Here is a 17,713-nt window from a genome sequence, read left to right as displayed (position 1 = left end):
ACCAACTTCAGCCCCTTATCTGGGGTTCGTGCGGCTACTAGTATGATCCTAGGATAAGCCAGTACAAGCGGGACACAATTCCGAAGCAGTCGCATACACTATTAATAACATCATACTTTTGCACACTTGCCAAAACCTGCCTCCCGTCAGTCTGCCCCGCCTGGAGTGGGACTTCGTCACAAGCATGAGGCATGTTGTTTAAACTCCTCGTCAACAAGCGAGATCTGCTGCATAGGAAGGGGAGAGAGCGGCGACTCGTAAACACGGCCACGCCCGCCAAGGGGAAACAACACGGTTCAGCATGTGGTCCGCAAAAGTCGACCTTCAAAGTTTTTCACAACCAATTTCAACGCTAACTGGCTTACCCCAAACTCGTGGGATTGTGGATAAACAACAAAGTGCAACACGAAGAGGGTAACCGGGGAAAGGCGATGGAATATGACTGGAGAAAGACTTTTTCTTCCAGTCGTAGATCATGCCGACGCTAATGAGCCCTGGCGATGCCGAAATATGGGGAAATGAGGCTTTGGAGAGCTCCGTCAGGAGACCGAAGATCTACACTGCACAGTAAACATAAAGGAAAGCCCATCATCACGATGAAGACGTCCTGCCCATCTCGACCTACACTCGTTACCTCATTTCTTTGAACCGTCACTCTTTACCAATTCCCCCCACCCATCGTCCCTCCTTCTAATTTTTTCATAATGCATCTCATCCCCCTCCTCGCCGCCCTCCTCGCGGCCACAACCTCCGTCTCCGCCGCCGTCCTCCCCCGCGCCGAACCTTGTACAACCCCCTCCGTCCGCAAAGAATGGCGCGAACTCGCCCCGGCCGAGAAAGCCGACTACCTCCGCGCGGCAGTTTGCCTCCGCTCCCTCCCGCACCAAAAATACGCCCCCTACGAAGCCGTCGTCACGCGCATGGACGACCTCACCTTCACCCACTGGGCGCTGCAATCGCGCATCCACTTCGTCGCCAACTTCCTCCCCTGGCACCGCTGGTTCGTCCAACTCCACGAAGACCTTCTCCGGAATGAATGCAACTACACCGGCGTGCAGCCCTACTGGGACTGGACGATCGACGCGGACGCGCGGGCGGTGCCCACCTCGCCGCTCTTCGACGCGGACACGGGGTTCGGTGGCAACGGCCAGTTCACGGGGAGCGACGTGCCGGGGTTCCAGCGATGTGTGGTCGACGGCCCGTTTGCGAACACGAATCTGACGCTGAGCATGGGCTGGCCGGACGTGGGCGAGCCGGGGAACAGGCTGCACTGCCTGACGCGCGAGTTTAACAGCGGCGACGGGGCGGACGAGAACGGGGTGACGATTGTGGGGGACATGCAGGCGGGCGCGTTTGATTCGAGGGTGATGAATACGATCTATGCGTTTGAGGGGTTTGGGGACATGGTGACTATGCTGGAGGGCCTACCGCACGCGCAAGGTGAGTTTACCCTTTTCGTTCGAAAGAGTGAACGAGGGATGCTAAGAGGAGTGCAGTTCACAGCATCATCTATGGCGACATGGGCCCGGCCACCTCGCCCAACGAGCCGTTGTTCTTCTTGCACCATGCTAACGTCGACCGCGTCTGGGCAAAGGTTCGTTCTACCATCGACAACTCCAACCCCAAGTGTGATTTAGTGACTGACACCCAATGACAGTGGCAAGGCCGAAATGCCACCCGCCTGGCCGACTACACCGGCTTCCAAGACACGGACAAGATCTACCCGGCCGCCATCACCGACAGCATGCCAGTGCTGGAGCTCGCCGAGACGGACCTCCTCGTGCGGGATTACATGGACACGTTATCTGGTCCTCTGTGCTACACCTACTCATCTATGTAAAAGGAAATAAAAAAAAAGGAAAGGGAAAAAAATCATCATGAGCCTGACGCGGGCGTAATCTTTATACCATAATAAATTAGTTTTAAAAAGACAAAAATATCATTAATCAGGCTGAGACGAATACAAACGCAGTTGAATATGTAATCGAGTCACCCACAGTCAATTGGTTTCTCATCTCATAAACCGCACATCCAACGTCCAATTTTCTTAGTTCAGTCCGGACGCAGTCGTACATGTGTGTAATGTCATTGGACACTCAACCCGCGACCCCGGAACCGCCTCATGAATCTGAAAAGGGGAGCAGGCTCAACCTCTCCAAAAGCAAGCTCCAGCACCGCCGCGATGGAATCCCCTTCACACAGACCGCGAACTACATCATACTTTTAGAAGCCAACTTACATAAATTGCGCGATCCTCCCCCATGGTTCAGTCGAAATGGGAACACTGTAAACTCTCATGCTGGACTGAACGCTAAACTCCCGGTCACGCCGGGACCCTCGCACCTTTTCCCCTTCCAGGTTCTCTCCCCGCAGCTCGTTCTCCACTACCTTACCAACCACACTGTGGCTGACGACGCACAGACCACCGCTTATCGCAATCAGCATCCATCAGTGGCTGGTGACAAAAGCTCGGCTTCCTCCAAGTCGGCTACGTCGGGAAATGACGGAAGCGATTCAGAGGTGCGGGGGGGAAGCAAGCTGCGAAGCACATGGCACGATCGGATGAAATAGGCGTAGCATGAGCTGTCGCGCGTCCGCTTGACCAGCACCACGCAGTCCCGGAGCTACGGACGGCAACGTTAGGTTATTTAGCTGCAGCCAGGTGCGAATCATCACATGCGCGCTCTGGGGAAAGGGGGGAGGGGACCAGCAGCAGTTCGGAGCTTTGGCATTGGCTCGCAGTTCCGGAGGTTGCATTGGGAACACACTTGAACCTCCGAGATATCCACGAGCGTTGGAAGGCACATGCAGTCGAAGTGTATTCTGCACGCAAATCACATATGATAACGCCGAAGGGGTGAGGTTGAACTTTTCAGTTGTTTTTGGGGGTGCTATATACGCAGGCTTTGCGCCGAGCTAGACTTGTTGGTACAGAGCGTGCTCTGCCCAGGTAGTAGACGTGTAAAGGAAAATAGTAGGCCACCTTGCTCCGAGTAGACAGGCATTGTCTCCCGTTTGTAGGTATCAAGTAACTCCCGAGTCCGCACCAGGCGTCGTGGTGGTTTCCCGCCAACGCAACACTCTTGGTGTATCGCAACCAGTCGCGGCGGGTGTACGCCGCCGCCATCCATTTTTCGTTCATCGACCCCGGTTGGCGTCGTCACATTACATGAACGCCGAGGCTTCCGTACCCAGCCGAGGACATCCCCCGTTTCGAGGGACAAACAGCTTTGGATCCATGTAGTCTTTTCCTCGTCTTTCGTACACGCGTGCCGCCTGAAATTTTTGAGTTCCCGTCCTTGGTATCGCCCCGTCTGTCGCTCATACCCATAAAAAGCACACGCAAGTGTTTCGTTTTTTCTTCTTCTTTTTACGTTTTCAAGCGAGCGTTCTTGGTAGTATCTCAACCGAAGAGGGCAGCGCCGCCGGACTCGACGGCCTCAATCTCGGCCATGTCGAGAGGCTGGCGGCGGAAGCGGGCGGGGAGCTCGGAGCGGTCGAAGAAGATGCCGGAAGCGGGCATGACGGAGCCCATCTCGTGGCCGGAGGTGCCGCCGATGCCGGGCTCGCCGTTGCGGATGGAGCGCTGGAGGGGGCCGTGCTGCTGGGCGTGGTCGCGGTAGGAGCTGAAGGAGGTGTGTCTGGCCGGGGCGGAGCCGTTGCCGAAGTTGGGGGGGAGGGTGCCGGTGGGCGAGGCCGGGTGAGGGGCGGGGGTGTGGTCGACGGAGGCTGTTGGCGATTGTCAGTATGTAGGCCCGTTGTGAAGCGGAGATGGGGAGGTGGACGTACAGGGAATGGTGCGGCGGCCGAGGAAGCGGATGCTGGGGGTGCGCTCGGCGTGGGCGGCAGCCTGGCGGAGGACTCTGGTCGCGAACATTTTTGCGGTTTTTAAGAAGAGTGTGTGGTGAAGAATAGAAAGATCCGAAGCTGGTCGGTTGTTGCGTGTGTATGTACGTGGGTGGTGGTCCGTCGACTCTCCTCCTTGGTGATAAAGCTGTGCGTGGCGCCGGGCGACTTGTGCTGGGAAGCTTGATGGGATTGGGGTGTTTGGTGTTTTGTTGTCTGGGACTATTGGGCGAATGCGCGAGGGAGGCTTCGTCGCTTTATCAGCAGGGAGGAGAGCGGGTGGGAGGATTATCTCGGGATTGGGGTGAACGGTGGTGGTTGAGGGAGGAGATGAGAGGAAGACACGGGCGAGGTCGGGACGGCGGGCTGTTCTTATTTAATTTTTTTTTTTCTTTCGCTCTCAGAAGCAAGGTGTGTCGAGCCGAGAGGCCGTGTCTGTGCCTGCCTTGGGTCCTGGGTCCATGGGCCGGCCCATGTGCGCGTGCTGTGCCTGCGGTGGTGTGGTACCGTGCCGGCGGCCACCTTCCCTCTTTTTCCCCCTCACTAGGTCCCTCTCCTCTCCTCCCCTCTGATTTTTTGTCCTTGGTCCGAAATTCGTCAATTGCAACGGCGTGGTGGGTTGGGTGCCGAAGGTTTTGCATGGTGGTGCGGCGCCTGGCGCGTGTGTCGACCGCTAAACCGGAGTGGACGGTGGACATTGCGCACGTTTAGTGGGCTGTCGCACGGGCAGGTGGCAGGGTGGCAGGGGGTACCTAAGGTAGTTTGGCAGGCTGCACCGCTGCTGCCAGGAGGGGAGCTACACCACTTAGGTTCTCAACAGTGTGGAGGGACCGGGGGCATGTCCATGTCGTTAGGTTGCTGATGTGCTTGCAGCCTGCAGATGTGCGAGTGCAACGTCCAAGCCGGTCCCTGCTGCGTGCTGCTTGCTGCTTGCTGGCCTTTCCCGAGTGTCACTGTCAAGTCTTAGCACTGAAGCCTGCTGCTCGCTGCACCTTAGCAAGGAAGGTCAGCCAAACAAATCGCAAAAGTGGCCGAAACCCGAACCTCGGGCGTCGAATCCGCGGTGCACACACACACACAACACAGCGTACTCAACACCACCGAGCAGGAACATGATTCCCGTCGTCTTGGCCGCCCTCACTCTCAAGCCCCGAGAACCACCCGAGGGCCACAGGGTTCGGTTCGGTAGCAGATGGCCATCCGGGGTTGCTTGCGTGTGAGAGATGACGACGTGGTGCTCCAACGCCCAACAACACAATGGTCATCTTCCTCCCCTCGTTGCATCCCGATGCTCCCTCCTCCACCGGCAACAGCCAAAACAGGCAAACATCGAGGTCCCCGACCTTCGGCCTCCTGGAATGTCTTACAAACACCCATTTCCAACAAGGCAGGTCCGCTATCAAACTCGTCCGGTCGGCTTGATCGTCCCAGTTTCAGGGGTCCCCCACCACCATCTACAACCCAAACTCCAGAAACGGCTGCCGTAGCCTATGTGCTCCTCTCCGAGGAAAGGAAAACCGCGCCATTCTCAGACACGACGTCCAAAAGCTTGCACGGGCAGATTCGCTGCTGGCTGACAGGGAGTCGAGCTGCTGCTACTGCAGTGACCCCCGAAGAGCCCACAGCCCTAACAATGCAGCCGCCGGGGGTTGGGGGACCTGGATATCCCACGCGTTCGGCCACAACCAGCACCACCTGTGAACCAGTCCACAACATTGAATGATATGGACACCATTGACAATTCGTCACCACCTCTCCAAAACCTCCAGTGGTGCCCCTCCCTCCGCCGCTGGCCCATGTCTCCTCGTCTCCGTTCTGTGTGTGTGCTCCGCCGCAGGCTCCCCTCCACGTCCAGCAAGAAGCTCCGCTCTCTCACAGACATCCATGCAGCACCGCGAGAACGAAAAAAAAGTGACCAGTAACAGCGCAGCTCCCCAATGGCGGGACAAATAACTATTTTACACGTGAATTACGCCTTATCTCTCCCCTCCCACGTCATGGCTCCGAATCGTTCGATTTCCTAAACCCCAAAACGCTAATTTGCACCTGTCTCCATTCCCGTTCTCCCCTCCTCCAGATCTTCCGGCTCCAGTTATCTCGCATCCAAACCGAGAGAGAAGAGTCTCCCAGACTTTTGCAAGTTGCAACAGTAGCAAAGACGAACCACACACCCCCGTCTCAACTCGTTTTGGCCTTGGGTGTCTGGCGGCTGCTCATCTCGGACCGCGCCTTTCAACATGCTCCCGCTACACCTCCTCCTCAACACCTCAACAGAGCCTGTGTCGCAAGCACCGGCACCCGAACAGACTTCTGTTGCACCAAAAGCATCCAACACCCCTGGTCCCGTCCAAACAAACCGCTCCAATCGCACACAGCTCATCCCCCCAAGAAAAAATCATAATTCGAGCCAAGAGATTCATCCAACCTTTTCCTCTCGCACGAGCGTTCCGTACAAACCTTGCGTGTGCAGCGACCCCCCTACATCACCCACCTTCACCCGCGCCCATGGTTTCCCCAGACTTTGGTGTGCTTGATGTGACGCTTTTTTTTTTGTGATATGTCAGCCGGATTAGCTTCAATCTGCCACGGCGTCCGGCGGTCTACAGCGGGCGCGACAACAACCACCATTCAGGGACGAGGAATCTGACAACCTGTCGGTGGTTCGGGAATACTCCATCAGGCAAAAGAGCAGAAGAGACACGGCCACGCCAACGGCAACGGCAGGCAGCACACCCAAAAGCAGAAACAAGCCTTTCCGCGCGGTCTTCACGGCGTTGGCGCCCCGATCCCTGCCACCCACCAGCTCACCCTTCTTCTTTTCCCTCCGAGACACAGAAAAAAAACTCGACTGAGATGTGCAGCCTGCATCGAACGATTCTGCGGGCTACCGGAGACCGGAGGCTTCCATTGGCGCCTGAACCTTCTGCGCAGCCGCGCCCGAGGAAGCAAGATTCTGCTTGGCATGGCTGCTGCCCATCTATCCCAGCCCCCGCGGCGGCACATCGAACGTCCCGGGGGGCGGAGAGGGTGTGGTCGTCAATGGGCTCTCGATTTCTAATAGCAGCCTGTGACCAATTATGTGTCCTTTGGTGAGAGATGATAGCGTATGCAGCAGCAAACTGCAGAACGACACAGCACGCCAACGCAGCGGAGACCCGGATCTCGCGCGGCCAAGGAAAAGACGTCGTATCCCTCTGGCAAGATGTCCGTTTCCCGCCCGAACCATACCTACCCAACACCCCCACGGAGGAAAGGCGACCTGGGTTCCAGTGGTCGTGCATCGCATTGCATCAGATGCGCCGGGGGGTCAACTACGCCCTGGGGCACCCCCAGCTTTGCCTGCCATACAAGGTAACCGCACGCCGGGAAGGACGTCTTGTCTGCCCTCGACTCGAGTCTTCCCCAGGCAGTATTGATGTCTGCGGGGAGAAGCAATCGTCGAAATCCTTAGGCTCCGGCTTCAGCTTCTTTGCCAAACACTCAAGTCCTGAAAATCTCTATGATTCCCATTAGCTAGTTTCCCCGGACTTTAGGATACCTTGGTCAAGGTGATCGTCCGTCCCGCCATCAACGGCAAAGCGGGAGCGCGCTTCGCGCTCCTCCGACGCTCACTGTCCCCCTCGTCGTCTCCTTCCGGTTGTAGACGGCCGCCGCCGGTGGGTGGGATGCGCGGCCGATAGCGGCGCTTCAAGGCGAAAAATGGGTGGGAAACCGCCTGTATGCCCGGCCGCCCTCCCCTCCTCCAGGCCTGCTCCACACGTCCATCAGTGATCTCCCAGCTTTTCAGCGTGTTCAGCGTTGTGCCGTGGAGCTCCACCTTCTCAGTCTGCATTGTCAACCTCTTAATTGCTCCTCTTGGCGCGCCTCCCGCCTCCGTTGTCGGGACTCGGGAACCAGGGCAAGTGTGGTCGGCTTTGGACCGTTTCTGGGCACTGCTCGTCCGATGTCTGTTCCTCATGCATTCCCGACGCGGGCGGCTGGGCGGGATCGCCGCTCGCGCGGGTTTGGGTTTGATTGAGACCTGACCCGGCTGACTTAACCGGTCCTAACTACCTGGCACGCGAAAACTCTGGAGGGCAAAATATCCCGAGGCGCGGCAGCGGTGCACCGTTTGAGGCAAAATCTGCACTCCCCGCATGAACCGCCCGGTCCGGTCGGGGGAGGATGTGAATTATTAATCTGGGTTGACGACATGCGATCTACGCGCCGTGGAGTGTCGGCAGACGTGTCCGGAAATTTTAACGTTTTGCCCTACTACACGCCTCGGTATTTTCTTGCTTACTTTCGTGGGTTTGAAGAGGAGGTTTGTTCTTTTTTTTCTCTTTCCCAATTGATTGAACCCCGGCCCGCTGCTGTGATAGAGGCTCTGTCTCTTCGTAAGTCTGCGTGGCTCGGGCCTACCTCTTGAAGACCCCGAGAAGGAATCTGGAAAATATCTCTGCCGCACATATATGCCAAGCCTAGATAATACCGTATAAACTCGTTGGATGGAGGATCCGCACCCCCCTGCTCAGCAGGGGCAGCTTCTTCTTCTCCTATTGGTGATCTTTGGCTCTAAAACAGCGAGCGGATTAAAAAGGGCCCGGAGAAGGGAGTCCAATTAGTCTGACAGGGCGGGTGCGGATCCTCCATCCAACGAGTTTATACGGTACTGCCGTCTGCTCTCAGCACCCGCATCGTCTAGCCTCATGTAACTGCCTCTTTGGACGCCCCCTCCGGCTGTCGTGATTCTTACTCGCTTTATGGGGCTCTTAGGCCTTCTCATCTCTCCCAGAGCTTTATAACGTTTTTGGGATTCTATGAGGACGCGTACATCCTCGTAGCCGAAACCTACTAGGCATGGCAATGGACTAGTAATTGGTTTTCTATCGTTTCTTTCCTTCGTGAGTTTTAGTGTTTTTACCAAGCCCTGTTAGGACGTCGCTAGGAATACTCCTTCAACCGCAAGGATCACGACCCAGTTAAGATACCTTACCTAGTAGTTCTGGCAACCGTCAGTATCATCAACGAGAAGACGAGGGCCAAAAGGCGTGAGGCATAACTCGGAATTCGGCTATTTTATTTGCAAAAAGCATAAATCATTAGATATAATACCCGTAGAAGGGGAAAGTCTCTAAGCTTTACCTTCCTGTTCTTTTGCTCCTATCCTCCCTCTTCTGCTATCCTGTCACCTAGAACAAGGCCATAGCCCCGATGAGGTGATACGAGGAAGCAAGCACTGTTTTTTGACAAGAAACGAGGAGAGCAACTTTTGTTTGACGTAGTAACTCAGGCTGTATGATTCTGCGGCCGGGTCTGTCTAACAATTGTCTTTGGGGCTCCACGACTTTTAGACCTACTCCGAACCGGACGAAGTCTCCGGATGGTGTGGTTTCCAGGTCGCGGCAGTGACAGGCTCTCACAAAACGAGTCTCGTGAAACTTTCAGTTGTTGATTCTCATCCTATTCTTATTTGCATCTCCCACAAAGAAGCATGTGGGAGTATTTGCCGTGCTTTGCTTCTCCAGTAAAGGGAGGTCTCAAAGGCTCGTTAGGTAGGTATGCTGGCACAGCCCCTTCTTCCGGCCGTACTCCAACCATACAACCCGCGCCACTGACTTCTTCCCTGCTGAACCACTTCAAATCATCTAAGGGGAGCACACGCTGCTGCCGCGGATGTTGCAGATGGCAACGCAGTCGGTGCTCTCGTTGTACCCCTCATTGCAGTCGCATCTGCCGGTGTTGACGATGGTGCAGCAGCATGTCTGCAACACATATGAGAAAAAAAATCAGATCACATCTTCTGTTATTGCGACTCGATTTCTTGTTGGTGAACATGCGCCTCTCGAGGATGTAACCTGGACGACCGGGGAGAATGCATGTGCTTCACGATGGGGGGAAGAGAACGGAAGCGGTAGACGTACCTTGGCTGCGACGCTGCTGACGAGCGCGAAAGTGGCGGCGACGACGAGGGCGGTGAACTTCATTTTGTTTTTGTGCTTGAACGAGCGGGAAGTTGTTGGTTTCGATGGACGAGTTGATGCTTTCCACTGACTTGAAATGAAATGTTGATGGTTTGGAGCAAGCCTACCTACTGTCACCCGCAGAGTCGGTCTCTTTTTATACACGTCGTTCAAGTCCCCGGAGCACATCCCGCGATCACCGGCTTCACGCCCGTGTCTTCTACTTGACTCATAGTCGTGTAAGGCATTTGAGGCTCAAAGACTATAATAGATTAATATTGGGAACTCCTCGGGAACCGGAGAATAGGAGATTGTATAGTCTAAATGTTGAGTTGCCTTCGGCTGGATGATTCCGTAACGAAGCGGGACTACTCCATACGAGCAAATCCGGGGAACTTGCAGTTTCGGGACCAATCAGAACGTAATGCGACAGCTGTGGCTTGACGGCGCCGGGGCCATCACATCTTCGGGCTTCCCGGACAAGCAGGCGCAGCCGCTGCTCGGTAGCTAGGCTTCTATCTAAGCGTCCTATTTCATTCGGATAAATTTCCCTACTAACTTCTTGTGGAGTTCCTTTCTGTCTTTATTGATTGGATACCCTGCCGGAGCTTCTGGAAGTTTGAGGAATTACTTAGCAACTGTGCCCTTTGTTCAGCATATTCAGTCTTGCGTGCGACTTTTGTCTCACTTGAGGCGCTTGTCTTTGCTCTTCCCGAGACCATGGTAGCTGTGCTTGTCCCAGAGACGGACTGACTGTCGGTTGCCAGGTCTGTCGTTAAGTAATTCAGCCTCTTTTTCAAGCTGCCTGGCGCTGGAAAGTCCGTCTCTAATGACGAAAATCCATGGAGGCCGTTGCCTGTCGTTCCAAGACTATATTGTCTGGTTCAGAACGAGCCAACTCATTCTTGCGGAGACATATGTGTGTTTACTGACTGGAACGCACACACCTCGTATCTGCAACCTCTATCAGTTGCCATTGATAGGTGGATTCTCTTCGCTCGCAACTCCGAGAAACCTAGGCCAAATCAACTTTTAAATACACGTCGACACAGACTCCCTTCATCAGCACCCTGGAAAACCCCCTAGATTGTTACTTCTTCATGGCAGAGAAGATTATTTCTGCTGCTTGCTCCGCCAAGGCATACGTCGCGACCTGCAAGTTCGCCGAGACAGAGACCGGGAAGACTGAAGTGTCGACAACCCGGAGGCCAGAAACCCCAATGACACGCAGGTCTGTATCCACGACTGTGCCCATCGACGCAGTTCCGGCCGGATGGTAGCATCCACTACAAACCAATTAGCAACGAAACCACAACTTTACGAATCACACGAGGGGCTAACAACATACCCTGCCATCTCCCGCACCCGGGCATCAATTTCCTCGTCAGTCGAGTCCACCGTCAACGGGCTGGCAGCCAGCTCGCCGGCGATGACCTCCCGACCGAGCACCGTGTCGTTCGAGGTCAACAGCCTGATGTTGCGGCGGATCGTCTCCCGCGCGGCGTAGCGGTCGACGGCCGTGCCCAGGAAGTTGGGGTCGATGAGCGGCGCGTCATTAATATCCGTGGACTGGATCGTGACGGAGCCGCGGGCGGAGTTGATGAAGAAGACGGAGATCATCAGCACGGCGGACCCGTCGACCGAAACCCCGGAGTACTGCAGCAGGTGCGAGGAGTGCGCTCTGTCCTGGTTTAGGAGCGGGTGCGCGGCGGGGTCGGCGATGGGGCACTCGTCCTGCTCGATCGCGGCCTTGAGGCCGTCTTTGGGCAGCGAGACGACGGTCATGAAGTCGATGAAGGCGCCCTGGGTGTACTGGGACTGGTTGAATACGGGGTTGCCGGATTCCTTGGCGTAGCCCGCGGAGGCGTTCTTCAGCTGCCAGACGGTGGGGATGAGGACGTGATCGTGGAAGTTCTTGCCGACTGCGGGCTGGTCGAGAACGACCGGAATCTCGAACTTGTTCAATGTCTCGCCGGGTCCAATGCCGGATAACATCAAGATTTGCGGCGTGCGGTAGGCGCCGGCGGCTAAGATGGTCTCGCGGCCGAGGATCTGTGTTCCGTTGGCAAGTTGGACGCCGCGGGAGACGAGGTCGCCCGTGGCTGATTTCTCGACCAAGACCTTTGCAACAAGGCTGTCAGTTAGCACTGTAACCCCTTCAAGAGAGTACCTGAGTGAAGCTAGCTGCCTCTTTCCCTTGTCGCGGTTCTCTTGCAGATCTGCGACGCCCAGGTTGTTTCCCGCGTTATTGTCAAACTGGGAGAGCGCATCGACACCAAGCTCTTTCCAGGAGTCGAGCAGAGCATCACGCAGGGGAAACACCCTATGAGTCGAACCGGGAGACTGGATCTTGATAGGGCCACTGTGGCCATGTGCCAGCGGGTTTGTCGAGTTGTCAAAAAGTGTCTCAGTCTTGCGCATGTACGGCAGCTGGCCCTCGTAGCTCCACCTCTCATCGCCAACCCGCTCGGCCCAGATGTCGTAGTCTACCTTGTGACCACGGGCCCAAGCAGCTGGACAAACGTTAGCACTCCGAGATGACTGTGGCAATGTTACATTTGTGCTCACCTCCATTGATGATCGTGCCTCCCCCGAGGCCTTTTCCCACTGGCGAGACGATCTCTCGGTTATCGAGGTTTACCTGCGGTACCGATGAAAAGCCCCAGTCATATTCGCCGCCAATCGCGCTGCTCATGTCAATCCATTCAATGTTCTCGACGGCATGAGTGTTGGGGCCGGCCTCGATGAGCAAGATCTTGAGGGCAGGATCCTGCTGGAGCAGTCGGTTTGAGACGACGGACCCTGCGATGCCCCCGCCCACAACGATACAGTCCCAGAATTGCATGGTTTTGGGTCCCGGTGCACACATAAAGCCGAACGAAGAGATTTGGAGCCTGAAATAATGGTGGATTGCTGCAGTTTCGTCGTGTCAGAAGGTTCACTTGAAAGCCTGAGATTCATGGGTCATTGGGTTAATATTACAGACAAGACCCGAAAGCCATCGACATGGCACCATGGCAGCAATGAACAAATGCGTAATTCATTTCCGTGTGATCCGCTCGTGATATCAACCCTTGGAAAAGATGCAGCAAGCTCCAAGTGAGCTGTTTTCTGCATGTTACCCGGCACGCAGAGGTGCATTTCCTTGATACGACTTAGCGGCATGGAAACCCAGCTACCCGGACCATTCTTGTCGAGGAAAGACTTGGCATAGTGTGCGACCGCACAGAGTTGTCTGGATTGCACAACGCATTTCTAGTTTCTTACTTTGATCCCAGGACATTGAGATTCAAGCATCTACTGGCCCGCATCGGCGCACATTGCTTCTTGGGTCAGTGCTGCGGTAATCTTGCCCCCCAATCTCTCTAAACCACCTCATTCCATTGGCCGACAGACAGAAACCATATCTTTCGGATGTTTATACCTAGCTCCCCGGCTCGATCAGAGCATCTAGAGCGCGACTTAATCTCTGTTGGTTCTTCGCCAAGTACCGGCTAGGTTCCGCGATCTGGGTTTTGATCCTACGCAGAGTCGGTTGGTAAGCTGTGCCTCTTCCTGGACAATTTCTCTTGCATACAGACCGGGGGAATATGCGGTTTCCATACCAATCTGGCTTCCTGAAGAGGGCTAGCACAGAGGGTCGTACTCGGTTCCGTTGGTTCGATGTTGCAACGAAGACATGCAATTGTGGAACCGCGGGCTTGTAGTAGACAGGGGTTTGTTGCTTCACCTGACGACTTCAGAGTTCCTGCTTAGCGGAAAACCGGGAGGAAAGATACCGAGCGTGATATGACGGAAGCGAAAAGACTTTCTACTGTTGGACGTCGGTGCAGGGCGGTCTTCATCGGGAGAACGTCCGCCTTAGCCCTGGCAAGAACCAAGCATGTAGGAACGAGAAAGACTTTGGCCACGCGCAGACATACCTCTTAAGTAATGATGTGCCACCCCGCGGCTTTTGGTATAAGCCACACAAAGTGCTCGCTATGGTCGTCAAGGTGATGCATTTTCCATCGAAGTATTGTGTCTCTCTGTTATAGGTAGTCACCGACCTGGAAGAGATAACATGGAGGCGATCACATCTCTTCTATTCGATGTCAGACAGGAGTCTTCCACCACCATCACCGACAAGTATCCGCATATGACACAGGATGGGGCATCGCTTGTGGTCACAGCTGGTATCATGATGGTGCTAACCACCCTCTGGACGATAATGCGCCTCATTGCCCGTCAGATCACCGGAAACTCGTTTCAATTGGAAGATTATTTGTATTTCGCCGGGCAGGTATGAATGACCATAAGCCCATTATTCACGCTTTGAAGCTTGGAACTATCTAACAGACCTTTCCAATCAGGTGCTTTACTACGGCGTCGCGACGAGTTTTATCCTGGGTAGAGTACCCCACGCCGATGTCCGCTATCGACGATATGAGCATAGAGGAGGCTTGAATGCTGACTTGCGTGTATATCAGGAGTTGTACTTGGCGGTGCAGGACATGACGTTGAGGTTCTGGATCCTGACTTACACATCTCCCACTTTGTCAAGATTTTCCTTGCCGCACAAGTCATGTACGCGAGTGAGCTGCTGGCAATCAAGCTAAGCATTATCGTTCTGATGCAGCGGATCTTCTCGCGTAGTAGTACGTGGTTTCGATACACTAGCTGGGTTGCGATCTTCCTGTCCTCTGTTTGGGCGTTGTACACAGCGTTGTTGGGTTTCGTCATCTGCCAGCCAATCCAGAGCGCTTGGGACATCTACATCACCAAAACCGGGTGTGGCAATTATACAGTCGCCTTCAGTGCTGTCGCAATATTCGACATTATTACCGACGTTGTCATTGTGGTCCTTCCCATCAAGGTTGTCAGCGGCCTCCAGATGGCTAGAGCACACAAAGTAGCAACTTGCGTCGTCTTTGGTGCTGGATTTATGTGAGTCGATATCAACCTTTTCGAGAGAACCAGAAAGTGGAGTTACTCGGGAATTATCTGACCACACTACAGCACCATCATCTTCTCAGGCGTCCGTCTGTATAACACCCTGACGGCGGATTTCGTCAATATCACTAAAGGTTTCGCGTCCGCGTCTGTCAGTGGCGTGCTTCAGTCGGGTATCGCCGTCATGGTGGCCTCGAGTCCTATGCTACGCCCGGTGTTCGACCGCACCGTAGTTCGATGGTTTAGCCTATCAATTGGCAGTGGTTCACGAACCACTGGCACTGCGCCGTCAAAGTCGCAAGGCCCTGCAACGATCGGAAGCCGACCCGGTCAACATGCGTCTCATGTCCGAAGCGATGGGTTTAAGCAAATGTCGGACAGTGACGAGAACTTGTCTTGGGAAATGCAAGGTCTGGGAGACTTGAAACGGAAGAAGGGTACTCCTCAGAACCGTGCTTTCGTAGAAGTTGAGACTTTCAGAAACTCTAGTCGCGGGTCTCAAAATGATGTTGGTATCGAAGTTACACGCACGGTTGCGATAGAGAGATAGCAATTACGAACAGCATCAGCCAGTAAAGCCCAAATCATCTCGGCTCTTGGTAGAAATGGGAGTAATCTTTTCCATATTTTGATGTATTTGCAACCGACAAAGGCTAATATTTACAGTCTTGAACTAAAGACACACTATTTACAACCTCATGTTCATGGTAGAGTTGATCTCGCCGAAGCGAATGTTGCTGAAAGTGACCTCGGGGTTGGGCTCAACCTTGACAATGGAGTCGGGGAATCCCTCAGTGGCATTGCAAGGGCCAGCGGCATTGGTATCGAGCCACTCCATCGCAGTCGCGTCGTCCCACCAAATGCTCATGGCCAGGACCATGCCGCGGGTCATGGACTCGCCCATACCAGTCATCCCACCCAGAGTCATGAACTGGTCGGCGCCGGTGGCCTTGCAGTAGTCGTCGTTCATGAAGTTGATCTTCGGGGGACCCTCGATTTGGACGACGTTGCTGGTCACGACCTTGCCGTCCTGGATGTACAAGCGGTGGAGCGACTTGAGCTTTCCGTCCTGGGCGGGGAACTGGGTGACGACGGTGAACTTTCTGGTCGTGTCGACCTTGAAGTTGGCGCCCCTGCCGTAGAAGGTTGTGTCGTTGCCACCGACCTTGTACGGGTTCCATGAGCAGCCGGACTTGTCGCAGACGCCGGTCTTCTCGCACTCGTCGCCAGTGCACTGGTACAGACCGGGCTTGTTGCAAGTGTGAGGGGCAATGTGAGTGGCGCGAGAGTTGGCTTCCCAAATGTCGAGCTCATTGCAGCATGAACCCTTGCCATCAATGTTGCCCTACAGACACGTGTTAGTCAAGATCCATAACCGTGCGCAGCAGTCAAAGTACTTACGACTCCGTTAATGAAGGATGTCTTGAAACATTGGGCATCGCAGTATCCAGTGCCGTAAGCGGGGCCGGCCTTGTTCAGCACGCTAGTGTTCTTGCCTCCATCAGGCAGCATCTCAGAGAGGTAAAGCGCGCTGTTCATGCCACATGGCAGCTTCACCATGTCAACATCGAAAGTGAACTCGTTGCCGGTGAGATGCAGCATCTCGTAGCGCTGCTTGTTCTCCTCGAGCAGATACACACGGGGAGAGACCTTGTTGCCATCCTTGAGGATCTGCATGCGGAGGTCAGTGCCCGAGGTCGTGACACCCTTGTCGGCATAGTCGGTGATGCCCTGGATGATACAGTTCTTCGCACAATCCTCGGCGTTGGGGCAGGCGGTAACGTTGGGCGGGTTGTTGCCAGTGAGACAGCTGACGCCCTCCTTGGTGTTGATTTGATGCTGGCTGGAGTCGGCGACAATGAAGTTGGTCTTCTTCACGCATCCGTCCTTGACGGTGCAGCGGAATGTTTCAAGCTTGGGGTGGTTATCGGTTGCATTACCAGGCGTCTGACCGGCGACGATGCTGGCGAGCAGAAGAGAAGCGGAAAGAATGGATAGAGCCATTTTGGCGAAATGTTTTAAGAATGCAGATGTTGAGTTGGTCAACAGGTTGCAAGAAACGAAGGAATGAATGACAAGAAAATGCTTGAACGAATGAGAAACTTCGCAACCAAAGCCATCTGATGTGGCGGGACGACCTAGCTATATACTTTTGATGAACTGCATGATGATCAGATGCCGATTCGTAAGTCCTTCCATCATCAAACGAGTTTCAGTCACAACGCGGAGAACTCGAGAGAGAACGTCCTTGACAAGCTTTCGGGCCAAGGTGGCATAGCTCAGGGGTAAAGGGGGGCCACTCTAAATCCTTCAGTAAGGGTTCTTGGCCGAATGCCTCGCAAACGGTAGCTGTAATCTAAAGTCTATACTGGAGGCTCAAGTGGTAAAAACGCTGCGCAGGAAGGGATTTGCTGCCCGGACTATGGAGGACTGGTGAAAGTCCGGACGGTTCGTTGGTGTGCGTTGGCCACTCAGGGGTCCAAAGCCGGAGTTGGGGGCCAGGGAGCAACCTTGCTCTCGGCCGGCACGGATGCCATTTACCACTCTTTCTCACGGATATGTCCGCCCCAAAATCTCTTCCCAATCCCAAAACGGACTACTCCTCCCTCCCGCATCTTTACGAATAAGCGCAGTTTAAAGTTCTCTCCTGTAACGAAGAGATTGTTTCCAGAAAGTTTATCGCACATCCCACCCTCAAATACAGAGCCCTACATCCCACCGGCTGAGACATGATTCGCGGCTTAAATGATCCCTCACATATGAGCCGAAGGAGAAAACAGCCCCCACGAAGTCGTTAGCCTCAAATCTCTCGTGTGAACATCCTGAGCCATTTGCAGCCCAATGTCCGTCCCATGTTACAAGTTAATTATTTCCAGACAGTAGATCATGTTGCGGCGGCGCAGACGTGTTCGTCAAAGGTCGGACAAACCGTGGATTCGTTGACCCGCGGGGAGGGTTAGTGACAGACTGACAGCTCCCGCTGCTTCGGATGT

The 17,713-nt window shown here is 54.7% G+C and overlaps 5 protein-coding genes across 5 annotated transcripts; 2 read left to right on the top strand and 3 right to left on the bottom strand.

Moving 5' to 3' along the window:
- Positions 1 to 704: 704 nt before the first annotated feature.
- ustQ-4 (Tyrosinase ustQ) lies at positions 705 to 1,840 on the top strand (the record flags this gene model as incomplete). Its single annotated transcript, XM_032029346.1, has 3 exons — positions 705 to 1,440; positions 1,497 to 1,594; positions 1,658 to 1,840. 3 exons carry the CDS (start codon positions 705 to 707, stop codon positions 1,838 to 1,840), a joined length of 1,017 nt encoding a protein of 338 aa, XP_031891021.1.
- Positions 1,841 to 3,403: 1,563 nt separating this feature from the next.
- Positions 3,404 to 3,877, bottom strand: CGGC5_v014503 (uncharacterized protein; the record flags this gene model as incomplete). The annotated part of the gene is made up of 2 exons (XM_032029345.1): positions 3,404 to 3,729; positions 3,790 to 3,877. The coding sequence occupies 2 exons, from the start codon at positions 3,875 to 3,877 to the stop codon at positions 3,404 to 3,406; spliced, it is 414 nt and encodes a 137-aa protein (XP_031891020.1).
- Positions 3,878 to 10,878: 7,001 nt separating this feature from the next.
- On the bottom strand, positions 10,879 to 12,804 carry betA-4 (Oxygen-dependent choline dehydrogenase; the record flags this gene model as incomplete). Its single annotated transcript, XM_032029340.2, has 4 exons — positions 10,879 to 11,074; positions 11,137 to 12,301; positions 12,357 to 12,701; positions 12,771 to 12,804. The coding sequence occupies 4 exons, from the start codon at positions 12,802 to 12,804 to the stop codon at positions 10,879 to 10,881; spliced, it is 1,740 nt and encodes a 579-aa protein (XP_031890794.2).
- A 1,047-nt stretch (positions 12,805 to 13,851) lies between these two features.
- On the top strand, positions 13,852 to 15,270 carry CGGC5_v014501 (Satratoxin biosynthesis SC1 cluster protein 4; the record flags this gene model as incomplete). The annotated part of the gene is made up of 4 exons (XM_032029339.1): positions 13,852 to 14,070; positions 14,141 to 14,177; positions 14,258 to 14,714; positions 14,787 to 15,270. The coding sequence occupies 4 exons, from the start codon at positions 13,852 to 13,854 to the stop codon at positions 15,268 to 15,270; spliced, it is 1,197 nt and encodes a 398-aa protein (XP_031890801.1).
- A 138-nt stretch (positions 15,271 to 15,408) lies between these two features.
- On the bottom strand, positions 15,409 to 16,724 carry GUNC (Endoglucanase type C; the record flags this gene model as incomplete). The annotated part of the gene is made up of 2 exons (XM_032029338.1): positions 15,409 to 16,065; positions 16,122 to 16,724. 2 exons carry the CDS (start codon positions 16,722 to 16,724, stop codon positions 15,409 to 15,411), a joined length of 1,260 nt encoding a protein of 419 aa, XP_031890802.1.
- Between the last annotated feature and the right edge of the window lie 989 nt (positions 16,725 to 17,713).

Source organism: Colletotrichum fructicola, assembly GCF_000319635.2.
Source record: "Colletotrichum fructicola Nara gc5 chromosome Unknown KSG_Nara_v1_contig09, whole genome shotgun sequence".
Classification (NCBI taxonomy): Eukaryota; Fungi; Ascomycota; class Sordariomycetes; order Glomerellales; family Glomerellaceae; genus Colletotrichum; species Colletotrichum fructicola.
Note: the sequence above shows the minus strand (reverse complement) of the source record. Positions and strands in the feature narration are given on the sequence as shown.